Source organism: Haliotis rubra, unplaced genomic scaffold (assembly GCF_003918875.1).
Source record: "Haliotis rubra isolate DU_JTF1 unplaced genomic scaffold, ASM391887v1 Scf184, whole genome shotgun sequence".
NCBI lineage: Eukaryota > Metazoa > Mollusca > Gastropoda > Lepetellida > Haliotidae > Haliotis > Haliotis rubra.
In genome coordinates this window covers 845,633-861,502 of record NW_025765825.1, presented here as the reverse complement: position 1 = coordinate 861,502, position 15,870 = coordinate 845,633, and the positions used below count along the sequence as shown (strand labels likewise).

The window sequence follows — 15,870 nt, the reverse complement described above, 5'->3', positions numbered from 1 at the left end:
TGATGGCGGGACTTTCGTGATGACAGTGCCGTGTCTGACGACGTTTCTTATCTTGACAGCACCAGTGTTGTTTGTATTGTGGAATTAGTTGTGACCATTAGTGCCATAGTACTTGTGGAAGATGTCGGACGTAATCGAATTGAAGAAAACTCTAAAAAAGTGGGAAGTGACATTCTACAAAACAAATAGCAGGAAACCATCCAAGGTGGTATATCAAGTCTTCAAGATGCTTGTCAAATCTCTCAACCCAGCTGATCATTGACGTTTATCGCCCGGGGTGGATATCGGGATTGTTTATCAATGTGTCATTGAGTGTACTGAAATACATTAAGCCCCCAATTAAAATGGAACTTTCTCAGTTTATGCCTTTTAAAATTGTTTTGTAATCATTTGTGTATAAATCACAACGTGACAATTAAGTTGTATTTTAACAGTGACATGACATCATTCGTAGAATCATTCAGGTCCCCAGTTTCCCAGTGTCACCACGTTCACAGGATGTATCTTCCTTGTTTAGTATGATTCAGACTCAGAACGTTACAAAGCTCACACAACTTATACATTCTTTTATACATAATATATACAAACTTGTTAATTGCACACTCTGTTGAAAAGACATGTTCTTGAAATATATAGAAAGAAAATACATTAGCATGATGAGGATATATTGACACATTTTCAATCAGTAATTAAGATATCAACAACGTTAAAGTTATAGAAGTTCCCTGACCTTCAAAAAATGCACTAACTCACTGTATCCAAGAATAATGACTTTGTAGCTTATATAGCAATCGGGTTGTAAATCTGAATTAATTCATATATGTGTCAAATTTAGCATGATTGTAAGTTAAGGTTTGAAAACAGTCAGAGAATTAATATATGTTTTCAATATATATTTCAGACTGACATAGACAATGCGCCTCAAGAAATCAGAGGTAATTGCTACTTGTTGATTACCTGACCTACCTTGCAGAGTAATGTATTATGCATTGTATTGGTAATATTGCCTGATATTTGTGTGTTGGAGGAGCTAATGTTTAACTATGATTTCATTGAGCAGTGTTGAGGACTTTTTTCATCTTGTCCTTGGTTACAGATGCTTCAGTCTACATCCCAATTTGTTGTGCAGTGTTGAAACCCTAATTATCTTGTTAGGATATGATGATAATGATTTTGAATCTCATATTTGTCAGGATAATGAGTCTTTGTTTGTTATCACCATGTGCTCCATTCCCGTTGGATGAAATCTAAAGCCAGCGTCACATTAAACACTCGTCCTACTCTAAGCTGACATGCCAGGATAATATTGGAATAATGTCCAAAATACCATTAAATTCAACTCATATCCTTCCTATTCTCAGACCTGTGTTTCAAGCTACTTAGCACTATGATAACAGTTCATCTATGTTTATACATTTCCATCATAAACAATTGTGTTATGATTTTAGGTTATTTATTGGTTTGATGACTGTAAAAAATATTATTTTAGATGCTTACAAGAATTATGCCAATTTGAGGAAGGAAAATTCCAGTTCAAGTGCCAGTAAGGTATGTCTATTTGGTTATGTTTCATGTATGTCTAGACAGAATGACTTTTATCTTTAGTATATCATAAGGCTAGTTTCTCAATGTTTTTTAAACAAGGCTACTACATATGATTAAAATAGATATGTGAACTCCTATAAATCATTTACAACTTTGAATGAAAAGCTTCAAACATTTTTTATGTTTGTCAGTCAGTGTTCACGAAAAGAAACTGGCTTGAAACAGGGTTCTTCTGAATAAAATGTATAAATTGGTTTATTTGAAGGTCCGGGTTAGAATATTGATCTTCAGTAACCCATGCTTGTCGAAAGAGGCGACTAACGGGATCGGGTGGTCAGGCTCGCTGACTTGGTTGATACATGTCATCGGTTCCCAATTGCGCAGATCGATGCTCATGCAGTTGATCACTGGATTGTCTGGTCCAGACTCGATTATTTACAGACTGCTGCCATATAGCTGGGATATTGCTGAGTGCGGCGTAAAACTAAACTCACTCACTCACTCACCTTATGTGATCAAGATGCTGATATCTTTGTTATCTGTAATCATGTTAGAACTTTATTATTTCAGTTTGATAGCTAGTTTATAGTATTGTATTTTTAAAGACTCAAATCAGAGTTATGAAAGTCAATGTGTCCACAGTGTTTTATCTTAACAGAGTTGAGAGGTGTTGTACAATTTTAGTGTGAATTTTGGAGGAATACAACATCACCAGGTGTTAAGAAAACAGAATTGATGAAAGTGTTCAAAGTAAGGACTGGCAATATGCTACAGTGAAGAATGTAAAATAATGACAATATGTTTGCTCACAGAAATCAGCTGATGGAAATACTGACATAAAACTCAACACATCAGGGGAGGCAACTCTTGACGAACAAAGACCCCAGATTTTGCCTGCATTTAAACATGTAACCAGTAACAACAGTGAATCTACACAGTCAGCTGATGTGACCAACAAGTCAGATGAAGAGAGAAATACAGTCAGTGATGTGGTCAAGTCGGATGAAGTTTGGGGGAGCAGTTTAAACAAAGGCGTCACTGATGGATGCGTGAAAGAGAAGAAAATCACAAAAGAGCATCAATCGAAAAACCTACTTGACAAACTGGGAAGCAAACTGTTCCAAAATTCACAAAAGTTTTCATCAGCTGGAAAGGTATGTATCTCAGTAACTCTGTGTTTAAGGCAAACAAAACTACTGTTTGAGTGTACAGTGCTCATCTGAATGAGGTGTTTAATAGTGCCTGTTGACTAGTTGGTGGCTTAAGTGAAAAATGCATTGTGTGAAAAGATTTCACCATTGCAAAAGCGTAATGTTTGATGTGCAAAGGGAGACAACCAGTGTAAAATCCTATACTACGGAATGCTTAATATATTTGTGTTTGATTTTTGGAAGCTGTAGTGGCTGAGTGGGTTAGATGGCTGATTTTGTGTGCAGATGATTAGATGCCTGACTCTGAGAGTGTGGATTCGAATTCCAGATGGGAATAAAAAAAAATGACTAGAATCTGTACTTTTACTAAGAAAGTGTAATCCCAAATATAATAATGAATGTTGATTTTAATACTTCTGTAAGTGACCATAGAAGTGTTTAATTATGTCTATATCGAAATATTGAGTTCTAAGATTATGTTGTACTCTTTTATGATGTTATATGAGAAACTGAATACTCGAATAGATAAAAATACAATGATTAAAGGAAAAGTGTGAACAAGAATTTAGATGTTTTCTCAACTTAAACATTGTAAACAATGATCTGTCTTTTAAGGTGAATAGATGAGGATAACTTGGCTGATTGTGTCCTGTTGGTTTGAGTGAGGGTTGGCGTCCTCTGGAGGTTACACAATACCAAATGTTTTCCCATAGACTTCTATAGTAACGTTAAAATCATTCAGGCTGCCAATAGCCATTCCATGTACACATGGGTACAGTCCATCCTTTCAACTACAATAAAAACTGATTTAGTGTGGTAGAACCTGGAGTTGATTATTCAATGGCCGAGATGATACATTTGGCTATACTACTGTCTTTTCCTCCGAATTATATGTTCAGGATATGGATGCTTTTGTAAGTCAGTTAAATATTTGTTCGAATTGTTTCAGAAAGTGGATCGTCAGAAGTCATCATGGCGATGGACACAAAGTGGGTCAGAGAACACAGTGAACAAAGTTGTCGCAAGTACTGTAGTTCCGGAGGTTGAGCCAAGCACACCTTTTGAGGATGTTGGGGGTGACCTTGACCTTGACAGTGTCAGTCACAGACCTGGGAGTGACTTTAAACATGACAAACAGTCAGAACAAGCCATTGATGAGGTTGATGGTGACCTTGTGCCGCCGTTTGCAAATAAAGTAAAACATTCCATGTTTTCACCAACACCTAAATTATCAAAAGGTAGAATTTCCACAAAATCTCTCTCAGATAATGTTGATGTACCAGGACATTTAACTCTCACAGCTAGGAAAAAATTCTCTGTATCTGCTTTCAAACCTAAAGAACTAAAAAACCCATTTCCCAAAGATGAAACAGATTCATGTTCAAATGAAGACACAATAAAGGGAGATAACTCTATTCTCCCATCGCAAACCAGAACAGTAATGGAGGTGGATGAGAGTATGTTTGAACAAGAGTTTGCAGAAAACTTTGAGATGCCTTCTTTTGTGTCAAGTAAAACAAGTACAAGAAATACATCAACTGGTGTATCTAGAGAGAAATATACTTCCTTTATGGGAGGTTTTGGGGAAGATGATGTTTCAGCGTCGACGTCGGTTGTGACGACGGATGGCGTCACAGATGTGTATGACCCTGGTGATGTCAGTGATGATGAGGATCCCACGGAGAAGAAAAGTAACAAGCGGAAACAAAAGTCAGGGTCGACCTCAAGGAAGAGAGTGAAGGCTAATGATGGAAGTTCTTGTCCAGTAAGCATTGTTTATTGTGTTCAGAAATCCCTTAACAAATAATTGACGTTGATTTACAAGCTTGAAATGTTTTGCACAAATATATTTGTTGTTCATGTATGTCATAAAGAGTGCATAATATTTCAGTAAATCTGTAGAGTCAGTATGAAAACAGTTGAATAAATATAGGAACATGTAGAAATTATCATATAAGAAAAATTCCGACTACGGTAGTCGAAAGAGAACAAGGTTATAACACTTTTGGATATGGGTAACACCATCCAGTACATCCTTTTTCTCTGGAGTTTTGTCACTCAATTGTGCCAGAATGTTATGATCATGGGTTTGAATCCATCCTTGGTTCTTGCTGTGTCAGCACTATTCCATGGGGTTTCACGACAGTGGTATTAAAAGTCCAAGACATGCATTTTGACTGTACTGACACATTGTGCTGATACACTGAAAACAGAAATACTTTAATAGTAACATTAAACTCTGTCAACTCACTCACTCACTCACTCCAGGCAGGTGATGTTCCTGAAGACCAGGAAGAAGATGGGGCTGTGGTCAAGAAGTCCAAGCCAAAAGCTGCTCCAAGGTATGAACAGATCAAGCCTACTCCTGGTATTGGATAGCCAAACAGACAATGTGTTTGCTTGTCATATTGATAACCTGGGTTCAGTCCCAATTCCTGGTGTCCCCTGTCTTAATATGGTTGGAATATTGTTAAAAGCAACTTAAAAACATATTCGCTCACTACAACTGATATTCAGAATAGATCACATGACTACATTGTGACTGCAATGATTATATTTGATTGGTGTGGTCCAGATATTACAAGTGGTTATCATGTTTACTATTAGCTGTGTACCTATGGGGGGCAGTGGGGTAGCCTAGTGGTTAAAGCGTTGGCTCGTCACGCCGAGGACCCGGGTTCGAATCCCCACATGGGTACAATGTGTGAAGCCCATTTCTGGTGTCCCCAGCCGTGATGTTGCTGGAATATTGCTAAAAGCGGCGTAAAACCAAAACTCAGTCAGTCAGTCAGGCAGTGTACCTATGGAATAACTGTTGATATTAAAAAGGTGGTCTTTTTGCTTGCATCACTAATTTGGCCTATTTACTGTTTTCACTGTACTTACAGTTTTTACCATACATACTGATTGTACTATCTTACCAGAATAACCGTTTTTACCATGCATATGTTTTTGCCATTCTCTGTACGTGTTTGTAATGTTTATACATGTTTTACATGTACAGTGAAACCTGCCAACACCAACACCTGTCTAATCTGGCACACTGTCAAAACCGGATTAATATTTTGGCCTCGCCATTTTACAACGATATTATGATCAATAAAACATTGTCAAATGTGGCATGACTTTCCGGTCCCAATTTTAACTGTAATTAACACTGTCTAAACCGGCATAAATATGAGCAGTCCAATCAAGGACCCATAATCCAATATACTCCTCTCGGTAAGCTAGATTGAGAGATTGACGAGTGAAAATGGCAGCAATGTTGGAAAATGATCGTCACTGTCTAATCTGGCACCCTGTCTAAACCGGCATTGTTTTCGGTCCCGTGGGGAGCTGGTTTAGGCAGGTTTCACTGTATATGAAAGACTTCTGACAGTTGTCAGCATGGTGTGTTGTAATTTTAAATGTGCTTTGATAAGCTATGGTCACCCTTATCAGTAACAGTGCCCTTGAAAACTGAAATGTAATTGTTTCTAGAAAAGCGATGGCATCAAGGGCTTCCTCTGAGAACTTTGTTCGCTTGAACATGAAGGTGAAAAAATACAGACGTAAAGATGGCCGCCATATGACAGGTGGACAATATAAGAGGAATCAATGGAAGCAGAAGATGCAGGCTCGCAGCAAGAGTTATGGTGATAAATGCTTCATTTGTAACGAGACTGGTCATTGGTCAAGAGACTGTCCACGTAAGTTAAATGTGGTTTTGGTGCATAGTTATTGTAGCTCTTCCATGACATTTTAAGGAACTCTGCCTCCTGATTAGTTTACCAGAATGGTTGATTCTACATTCTACCATAACAAGTTTTAATTCTACATTCTGGTTGGACTGCCAGAGGTATCAAATCTATGTTATACTATTATCTGCTGATTGGCATATTACTTCAATTTGATTTCTCTTGTGAAAATTGAAAACACTAGGTTAGGTCATGACCTTGAAGCAAAAAAGTCAAACATGAAATTGGTTTGTCTGAATGGATAGCCAGGTACTTTCTTGTTTGTAAGACTTATATTGTGAAGGTCATGGGTCAAGGTCACTCTATGTGACTCAGTTGTTGCATGTAATTGTGTCCCAGTTTCATAGATCATTGCTAATGATATGAATCACTGAATTATCTGGTCCTGAACTGATTATCTACAACATTCTAAGTGTAGCAATAAACAACGAATAGGGCAAGACTATGAGTTAAAGTCACTGAATATGAGATTTATGTAGCAAATGCCATGCAGAACCACACAGGGAAGGCAGCCGGTTCTGTGAAGAGTTACCTTACTTCACAGAGACCAGGATTTAAATTCCATATTGACACTGTTATGGTTATTGTGAGTCTGTCAGCACCAGTGCCATGGTTGAACGGGAGGATGTCTCCAGCCTTCTTCTGTTTATGCTTGCCCCACTTCAGGCTGCTGAATGTGATGCACCTGAAATACCTTAATTTCAGCTCACTGAAAGTGATGGGATATGATGTGACTTTTGTTTAGTGTGAACCTTACAACTAGTCTACTTGTATGCAGGATATGAACAAAAGCATTCAATATATCTCATGTTTCCAGAGAAGAATAGTGGATCAAAGAAGGTGGTGGAAGAGATTGACGAGAGTGACTTCCCCTCAATCCAGGAGGCAGCACTGTTGGCCCAAGGAGTCCGGACACCTGCAGGTGAGGCCAAAGTTTTAAGCTGATATTCTGTTTTGTTTCATGAGGAGGGGTGCGTGACAGCGAATTGTAGCAATGTCAGAAATGGCAAGAATGGCCTTCACACTATGTGAATACCAGAAAATCAAACCGGGTCACCAGCCAAATGGGCAAACGCTTCCACCACAAAGCCACTGGTTTCAGTGTGCAAATATGACGATGGTCACAGGAGGCATCCAATTTGTGACACAAAAGATTTTCACTGAAATAATTCTTAACATGTTAAAATCTTTATGCTTATCTTTTCCTTCAAAGTACAGAATTGATGTTGTTGACAGTGTATTTTTGTTTATCCGAACGTCACACAAAATGAAAGCCGATTCTTGATCTTTGGTTCTTTTATCTTGGTCCTGACAGCCTCGACATCAGTGGTGAGAACATCGCATGTAGAAGGCCTTGAAGACACACAGACAGGTGGCATGCAGGACACACAGACAGACACCCAACCAATCAATGAAGACCCCATGATGGATGTGGAGATGTCGATTGTCAGATCACGGCGGGAGGTTGTGGTGCCGCCCAAATCTTTGGAACCTTTTGTAGCATTACAGCCCAATGGAGAACTTCCTGGTACGGTGTGCTTCAGGATATTACTGTCTACATTTGGGTATTATTCCTGTTCATGTCAGGATGGGAAAAAGTGACATCAGTGTAAACTTTGGTTCTTTGGTAATCTCAAGCTTGATAAGTGTGCGAAATGTCAGCTCTGTGAAGTGCATTTTGGCAACGTCTGAGAAGATAAAATAGGATGAGACTCAGGACCAGCTATGACAGATCATGTTCGTGAAATATGAATGTCATATTAAGGATAATTTTTGCTGATTCAGACCTTGTACATGCTAAGAAAATATTTATGACTGATTTATATCATAAAATATATATGCATATCTGTTCAAGTAGACCAATGAAGATCCAGGTTAGAATTTGTCTTCAGGAACCCATGTTTGTCACAAGAGGCGACTAACAGGATTGGGTGGTCAGGCTCACTGACTTGATTGACGCATGTCATCACATCCCCATTGCATTGATCAATGCTCAAGCTGTTGATCCCTGGATTGTCTGGTCCAGACTTGATTATTTACAGCCCGCTGGCCTAGAGCTGGAATATTGCTGAGTGCGGCGTTAAACAACAAACCAAACAAGCTACCAACCATTCAAGTAATTGTTCAAGGCAAATTTACATGTGATGTGCATTAAAGGAAGCACCACATCTAGACATGAAAATCACTAGGGTAATTGAGGGTGTTGAGATGAATTGTTTCAAGCAGTGTTTCCTTACAGAATGTTTGACGTGCAAGCTCATCACATGCCTTAGTGCAGACCTTAAATGTATTGCTGAAATGTAAACTTTGATTTGTCTTCATCTTGTTACAGAAACGTCAGACATACCTGATCTGAAAACTGGTTTGAAGAAGTTTGGTTTCAAGCAGTTCCGTCCAGGTCAAGAGGAGACAATAAAGAGAATTCTGTCAGGGTTATCTACCCTTGTTGTGCTCTCTACTGGTGGAGGCAAGAGTCTGTGCTATCAACTCCCTGCATACATCTATGGCCAACGTTCTCGATGTCTAACCCTAGTTGTCTCCCCTTTGGTGTCCCTCATGGAAGATCAGGTGAGATGGCCCAGAAATAAATATTTATGAATTTGAAATATTTGTTGATATGACAATGTTACCATCATCAGGTGTTGTTAAATATCAAGGTAGTTTAAAATGACAGCTAACAGTAAGTCAACAATGCATCCTTGTTAGCTGGTTAGCACAGGGGACCCATTTGACTTGCGTGTTGTCTAATTTGTTATGTGGAGTCTGTGTCTCTGTAGTCTAGGGTAGCAGTGTTTTGCCAAGCAATAGATTCAGCACAATGGAAATATTTGTTCTTATAGCATCATGATTCTTCCTGCACATATTTGACCCTTTACATCTGTTTCATCAGGTGACTGGCCTTCCCGCTGGTGTCCGAGGAGCATGTCTGCACGCCAACATGACCCAAGCCCAGCGTGATGGCATTATTGCAGCAGTGAATGATGGGAGTGTCCACTTCCTGTTGATGTCCCCCGAGGCCATTGTGGGTGGTGGTGGAACAACGAAGGGGGCTTTCCCCCCTTCAGATAAACTGCCGTCAATACCGTTTGTGTGCATCGATGAGGCTCATTGTCTGTCAGAATGGTCACACAACTTTAGACCATCATATCTGAGATTGTGCAAGGTATGAATTGTTTATTGTAAACTGATCAGTAAAAGATGTGCACCAGTTATATTAAGTGTATCAAATTTCTGTTCTGTAAGATGTTTCAGCATCCGCTAATCACACTGAAGACCCGGGTTTGATTCCCCACATGGGTACAATGTGTGAAGCCCATTTCTGGTGTCCCCCGCCGTGATATTGCTGGAATATTGCTAAAAGCGGCGTAAAACCCAACTTACTCACGACTCACTACGTTAAGATGTTTCCATCACCATCATGTTTGTGTTACCTCAAACTAAACCACTAAACATAGACCGATCAAAGTGCACTTTTTTCTCATCCCATCATATCATTATCCTCTTTTTGTTTTTTCAGACACGTAAGAAAATCTGTTGTTTTCTCAATTATCACATGAACAATTGTAGAACATGTCACTGACTTACAAAACACAAGCATTCATTCAAAATTTACAAGGTCTGTGTGATGCAACCTGCCGTGTTTTAGTGAGAGTAAACACTGCCGTTGTTTGACGTTCAAATGCCTATGATCTGATGGGTGTTTTCTTAACTTCTTTGAGTGGCATATTGAAGCTGTGTGATGAAGCGTAGATTATGGATAATTGCAGTGCAATATCCATAATTGTTTGTCTATCCATAATTTGTTAATCTGGACAGTTTCACTGAGAAAGATCCACCTGGACTGACAGGTTTCACTATATTGGACTGAGGTTTCACTATCCTGTTGAAATTTGTTAATCTGGACAAGTAGACTTTTCACTGAGAAAGATGGGCTGACAGGTTTCACTATCAATGACGTACTGTTGACAGCTAAGTAGACTCACATGACCATCTAACCTGTGTACTAGACAAAGTAGACTCACATGAGTGACAGCTAACCTGTGTACTAGACAAAGTAGACTCACATGACCAGCTAACCTGTGTACTAGACAAAGTAGACTCACATGACCAGCGATTCTGTTTGTAACTAGGTGCTGCGAGAAAGATACGGAGTAAAGTGCTTCTTGGGCCTCACTGCCACAGCAACAAAGTCAACAGCACAGGATGTCGCAAAGCATCTTGGGATAGAAGATGTAGAGAAGGCAACCGTCCGAGGACTTCCTATTCCCAAGAATTTGGTCCTGTCTGTATCTCAGGATGACAACAGGGATGAGGTGAGGAACTTCGGTCAACCACGTTACTTTTAGAACCGTTGTCATGAATGTAAAGTTTATTTCTCATAAAGGCTTCTTATTGATGGATTCTCTCAAATGTGAGTGTTTGAAGTGAAAATGGCAACTAAAATAGACATTCAACCTCTGAACTTTGAGTCAAGTAATTTGGTGGAAAATTGGAAGAAATGGAAACAGACAATTCAACTATTGTTTGATGGCCCTCTTGCAAACAAGCAAGACAGTGAAAAATTTAGCTACTTTCTGCTATACATTGGCCAGGATGGTCAGTGATATTTACAATACATGGACAATTGGGGAAGGTGAAAAAGGAAATTTGAAAACCTTGATGGAAAGGTTTGGAGCACACTGTGTACCTAGACAAAATGTCACCATCAACAGATACAGATTCTATACAAGAAATCAGGCCCCAAATGAATCAGTTGATCAGTATCTCACAGATTTAAGAACAATGGCTAAAGACTGTGCTTTTGGTCTAATTTCTGAGGATATGATCAGAGACACTACGTTCACATTTTCAGACATCCCACTTCTGACACCATGTTCCATCTTCATTAAACTAAGATGGCTTGTGAACGCAAAGATCACTAATGGATTGGCTTCATCAATTTATTTGATGGGTAGCCATATTGTATACATCAATGATGGGTTTTACAAAAGTGGTACAGGCACTCTTAGAAGGAATCAGATTAGGGATGTATATAAAAGTTGGAATGGTTATGACTAAAACGGAATATGATTGTTAAACACTCAGCAGTGTATGAAATAAGCCAAAAACCCAGCCAGACATTTGTTACCAGCCCAAAATGGATTTAACCAGACCAGACACCAAGCAAGATATAGTGAATTTACTCAGATGCATAGAACATCTAAAAAAATTACCACACCATCGGACTGGCTAGCTATAAATCTACACCGTCTGTCAGAAATCTAGCCCGTCTCGGGTGGTCGGACGGGCCTTATTTCATACACTGTACTCAGTCAAAATGTCTCTCCAGTAGATAAAGCCTAATGCACAGCTTTAGGCTTAGTGAACTGTACAAATTCCTTCATGATACAATGTCCAAAACAGATTCTTACTGTCCAGGAGTTGCTTACCTTGGTACCTGTGCTCCTTCCTGTAATGGTAAAGTGAAACATTGTAGTGTCCACAGCTACACTGTTGACAGGAGTATCATTCCAGATTGTGACTGAGTAATATTATCTATTCTATGACTTGTATTTTGGTGGGGGGGGAATCCCATCCCAGATTTGAACCTTCACTTCCCAGAGTAGGAAATGTGGGTTTGAAGCCAAGCTGGTAGGCCAGCTGAGCACTAGAATTTGTACTTTGCTAAGATAGTGTAATTCAAAATATGACATATTTTATTTGACCTATTTCTGGAAGGCAAATTTGAAAAGATGTAAAAAAAATACAATTTATGCAAATTGAAAGTGATGATTCCAAACAGCTATTGCTGAAATGAAAGTTGTAATGTATTTGAATAGCAATTGTTAACTTCTGAAGTCAATAGCATCGGTTTTTCATGATTGATAACCTGGTCACATTAGCTGCTGGGTAACAGCTTGCTGATTGCTTGCAGGGGGCTGTTTCAAAAGATTATATGGGAATTTTAAGACAGGATTAGTTTTGGGATCTATGTCAATGAAATTTCAAATATGCTCAGAATATCATAATTTCAGAGGAGCAAGTGACAGTTTTGAATATGACTGATGAATTTTAGCACATGTAAACATACCTCTGAAACTGTCTTCGTGGGAAGCTTTGGGGTGTTTTGTCAAGCCAATTCTGAATTATCATTTTGACATTTTATATGCAGCAGGTATGTGAGACATATTGTATGTCATAATTTAAAAGTCCATGGCCATCATATAGTCATTTCTTTTCCAAAATGTGTTAAAATTTAGAATGTGTTGAAATGCCTTTGTACAAAAGAGCATATTCAAATACCTACATGGATATTATGTGAGATTACCATGTGAAGTCATTCCAGGTGGTTGTGAATATTGCTTAATACTTGCAGTCAGCATGGAACTGTAGTATTGCAAACATTGAACTGTAGCCTTGACCTGTAAGCTCCTCACCTCTGTGTCCAGGCTCTGGTGCAGCTCCTGCAGGGTGACAGGTTCCGGGACTGTCACTCCATCATCATCTACTGCACACGACGGGAACTGACCAATCGTGTTGCTACATTACTACGCACATGTCTCAAGGAACAGGAAGTGGATCTCAATGAAGCAGGTACCGTTAAAGTATTGAAATACATCTCAGGCACATACTATTCAATCTTCACAAAGCGATCCTAGTGCTATGACTTTTTGATATTAGTTTTTTAGTATGTTGGGTTAGTCATGTTCTGCTGTCAAAGAATCCTAGAATCCCTACTTAACATAGCAAGTGTCAACAAGTTGTGAGATGGTTACCGTGAGTGATGGGTGGCTCAGTGGTCCGAGGTGCTTTGCAGAGTTTTGTCCCTTGGGAACACAAGAACCCTGTCATCATGAGTTCCATTGGGTTCAAGGTTTGTAAACTCTATACATTGACCATGGGTTTCACCAAAGTGTTGAACATGTGAGACTTGCGTCACTTTCAGCAATCCTCCTAAAGTAAATGCACATGCCGTGTCGATGGCAGGGTAGCCCAGTGGTTCAAGCGTTCGCTCGTCACACCGAAGACCCGGGTTCACATGGGTACATTGTGTGTAGCCCAGTTCTGGTGTCCTCTGCTATGATATTGCTGGAATATTGCTAAAAGTGGGCTCAAACTCACTCACACTCACAGGCTGTGATAAAACTTTACAAAATCCAAGTGGCACTCACTCTGGTAGAACTGAATGCAACAATCAATTCCAGATGATAAGCCTGGCTTTGTAGTTTGTCTTTAGATATTAACAGTTTTGTAGTATGTCAAATGGTATATGGTACGTGAAAGTGAGGTGTATGCAGCTGTAGTGATTCTGACCACACTCACTCACTCACTCACTCACTCCACCTAGCTTGCTCACTCACCTAACGGGCTCACTCACTCACTCCACCTAGCTTGCTCACTCACCTACAGGCTCACTCACTCACTCACTCACTCACCCACCTAGCTTGCTCACTCACCTACAGGCTCACTCACTCACTCACTCCACCTAGCTTGCTAGCTCACCTAATGGGCTCACTCACTCACTCCCTCCACCTAGCTTGCTCACTCACCACTCACTCCACCTAGCTTGCTCACTCACCTAATGGGCTCACTCATTCCACCTAGCTTGCTTACTCACCTAATGGGCTCACTCACTCACTCACTCACTCACTCCACCTTACTTGCTCACTCACCTAACGGGCTCACTCCACCTAGCTTGCTCACTCACCTAATGGGCTCACTCACTCCCCCTTACTTGCTCACTCACTCCACCTAGCTTGCTCACTCACCTAATGGGCTCACTCACTCACTCACTCCACCGAGCTTGCTCACTCACGTAATGGGCTCACTCACTACACCTAGCTTGCTTACTCACCTAATGGGCTCACTCACTCACTCCATCTAGCTTGCTCGCTCACCTAATGGGCTCACTCACTCACTCACTCCACCTAGCTTGCTCACTCACTCCACCTTACTTGCTCACTCACCTAACGGGCTCACTCACTCACTCACTCCACCTAGCTTGTTCATTCACCTAACGGGCTCAATCACTCACTCACTTACTCCACCTTACTTGCTCACTCACCTAACGGGCTCACTCACTCACTCCACCTAGCTTGCTCACTCACCTAATGGGCTCACTCACTCCACCTAGCTTGCTCACTCACCTAACAGACTCACTCACTCACTCACTCCACCTAGCTTGCTCACTCACCTAATGGGCTCACTCACTCCACCTAGCTTGCTCACTCACCTAACAAACTCACTCACTCACTCCACCTAGCTTGCTGATTCACCTAACGGCTCACTCACTCACTCACTCATCTCATAAGGCTTGCATTGAGTCGCTTGACAATAGATTGTATAGAAACTGACATGTCTTCCTTTTCCACAGTGGAACAGCCAAAGGGGAAAGGAAAGAAGAAAAAGTTTTCAGTTGCTGAAAGTTACCATGCTGGCCTTACACCTGCACAGAGAAAACGAGTGCAGAAGAACTTCATGGGCGGACAACTCCGTATCGTCGTGGCAACAGTTGCGTTTGGCATGGGACTTGACAAGTCTGATGTGAGGGCAGTAATCCACTACAACATGCCGAAGAGCTTCGAGGGTTACGTACAGGAAATAGGGAGAGCTGGACGTGATGGGAGGACTTCGCACTGCCACCTCTTCCTGGACCCACAGGTAAGGGAGACAATTTTGATTTGATGGCAATCTGTTTCTTTTGAATCAAACCACAATATCAACAAAATACCTGATAAGTTGTTTTCGTCAACTATTTACAATTGGCAATGTTTGGCCTCCCTGATCATTAATTATAATAATAATTAATTGAATTATAGTGACTGTTCAGTTCAAATTTCAGATATATATATATCTGTGGACTAAACTTTCACAAATTGTGGTTTGATTTGAATTTGATCAGGATATGTCAGGTCTGCCGTTCATCCAACCACCTTTCTTTCAGGCTTTCATTTTATTTTTATATTAATTTGTTTGATATATGCCTTCCATCATGTCAGGTCAAGTTTCTTTTGGCAAGCTAGATCTGCCAATATTAGGGTGAGCACTGTCCAGAAAGGACTGATGAAACACTTGTTTTCAGGGTTTGGTTTTCTATATACTATGGGTTTGGTATTAATGTGATTATTTGTTGAAAATGTGGAAAATCATGGAATAGCAGTTTCGAAGTGTCGATTGACAGATTACCTCCTGCCGACACTGATGTGAAATGAGGTAAGTGACAGCTCGTCAGTTTAGGATTTCATTTTTCTGACAGGCTGATGCACTGAATTTCTGTTTGTGAATCTTGTCACTCTTGTGAGTCAATATATAATTTGTCTGGGGCAGATTTTTGCAAAACAGCTATTGATGCAAAATCAATTAACTGAAGTTATGCGACGCTCAGTATTGGGAAGAGTTGACAGCCTCCAAGACCTGAAATCATAACCTGTCAATCTTTGATAAATTGAGTAGAATTT

At 40.1% G+C, this 15,870-nt stretch overlaps 1 protein-coding gene across 1 annotated transcript in view; it reads left to right on the top strand.

Annotated features, from left to right (window-relative positions):
* The first annotated feature begins 12 nt into the window (after positions 1 to 12).
* LOC124273812 (ATP-dependent DNA helicase Q4-like) overlaps positions 13 to 15,870 on the top strand; it is a 259,456-nt gene continuing 243,598 nt past the window's right edge. The window contains exons 1-14 of the mRNA XM_046709120.1: positions 13 to 205; positions 902 to 935; positions 1,490 to 1,548; positions 2,358 to 2,699; positions 3,646 to 4,461; positions 4,965 to 5,038; positions 6,177 to 6,385; positions 7,251 to 7,355; positions 7,749 to 7,961; positions 8,766 to 9,001; positions 9,324 to 9,596; positions 10,564 to 10,746; positions 12,862 to 13,006; positions 14,787 to 15,073. Coding sequence (XP_046565076.1) covers positions 122 to 205; positions 902 to 935; positions 1,490 to 1,548; positions 2,358 to 2,699; positions 3,646 to 4,461; positions 4,965 to 5,038; positions 6,177 to 6,385; positions 7,251 to 7,355; positions 7,749 to 7,961; positions 8,766 to 9,001; positions 9,324 to 9,596; positions 10,564 to 10,746; positions 12,862 to 13,006; positions 14,787 to 15,073 — 3,060 coding nt within the window. The 5' untranslated portion in view covers positions 13 to 121. The remainder of the gene's footprint in view (positions 206 to 901; positions 936 to 1,489; positions 1,549 to 2,357; positions 2,700 to 3,645; positions 4,462 to 4,964; positions 5,039 to 6,176; positions 6,386 to 7,250; positions 7,356 to 7,748; positions 7,962 to 8,765; positions 9,002 to 9,323; positions 9,597 to 10,563; positions 10,747 to 12,861; positions 13,007 to 14,786; positions 15,074 to 15,870) is intronic.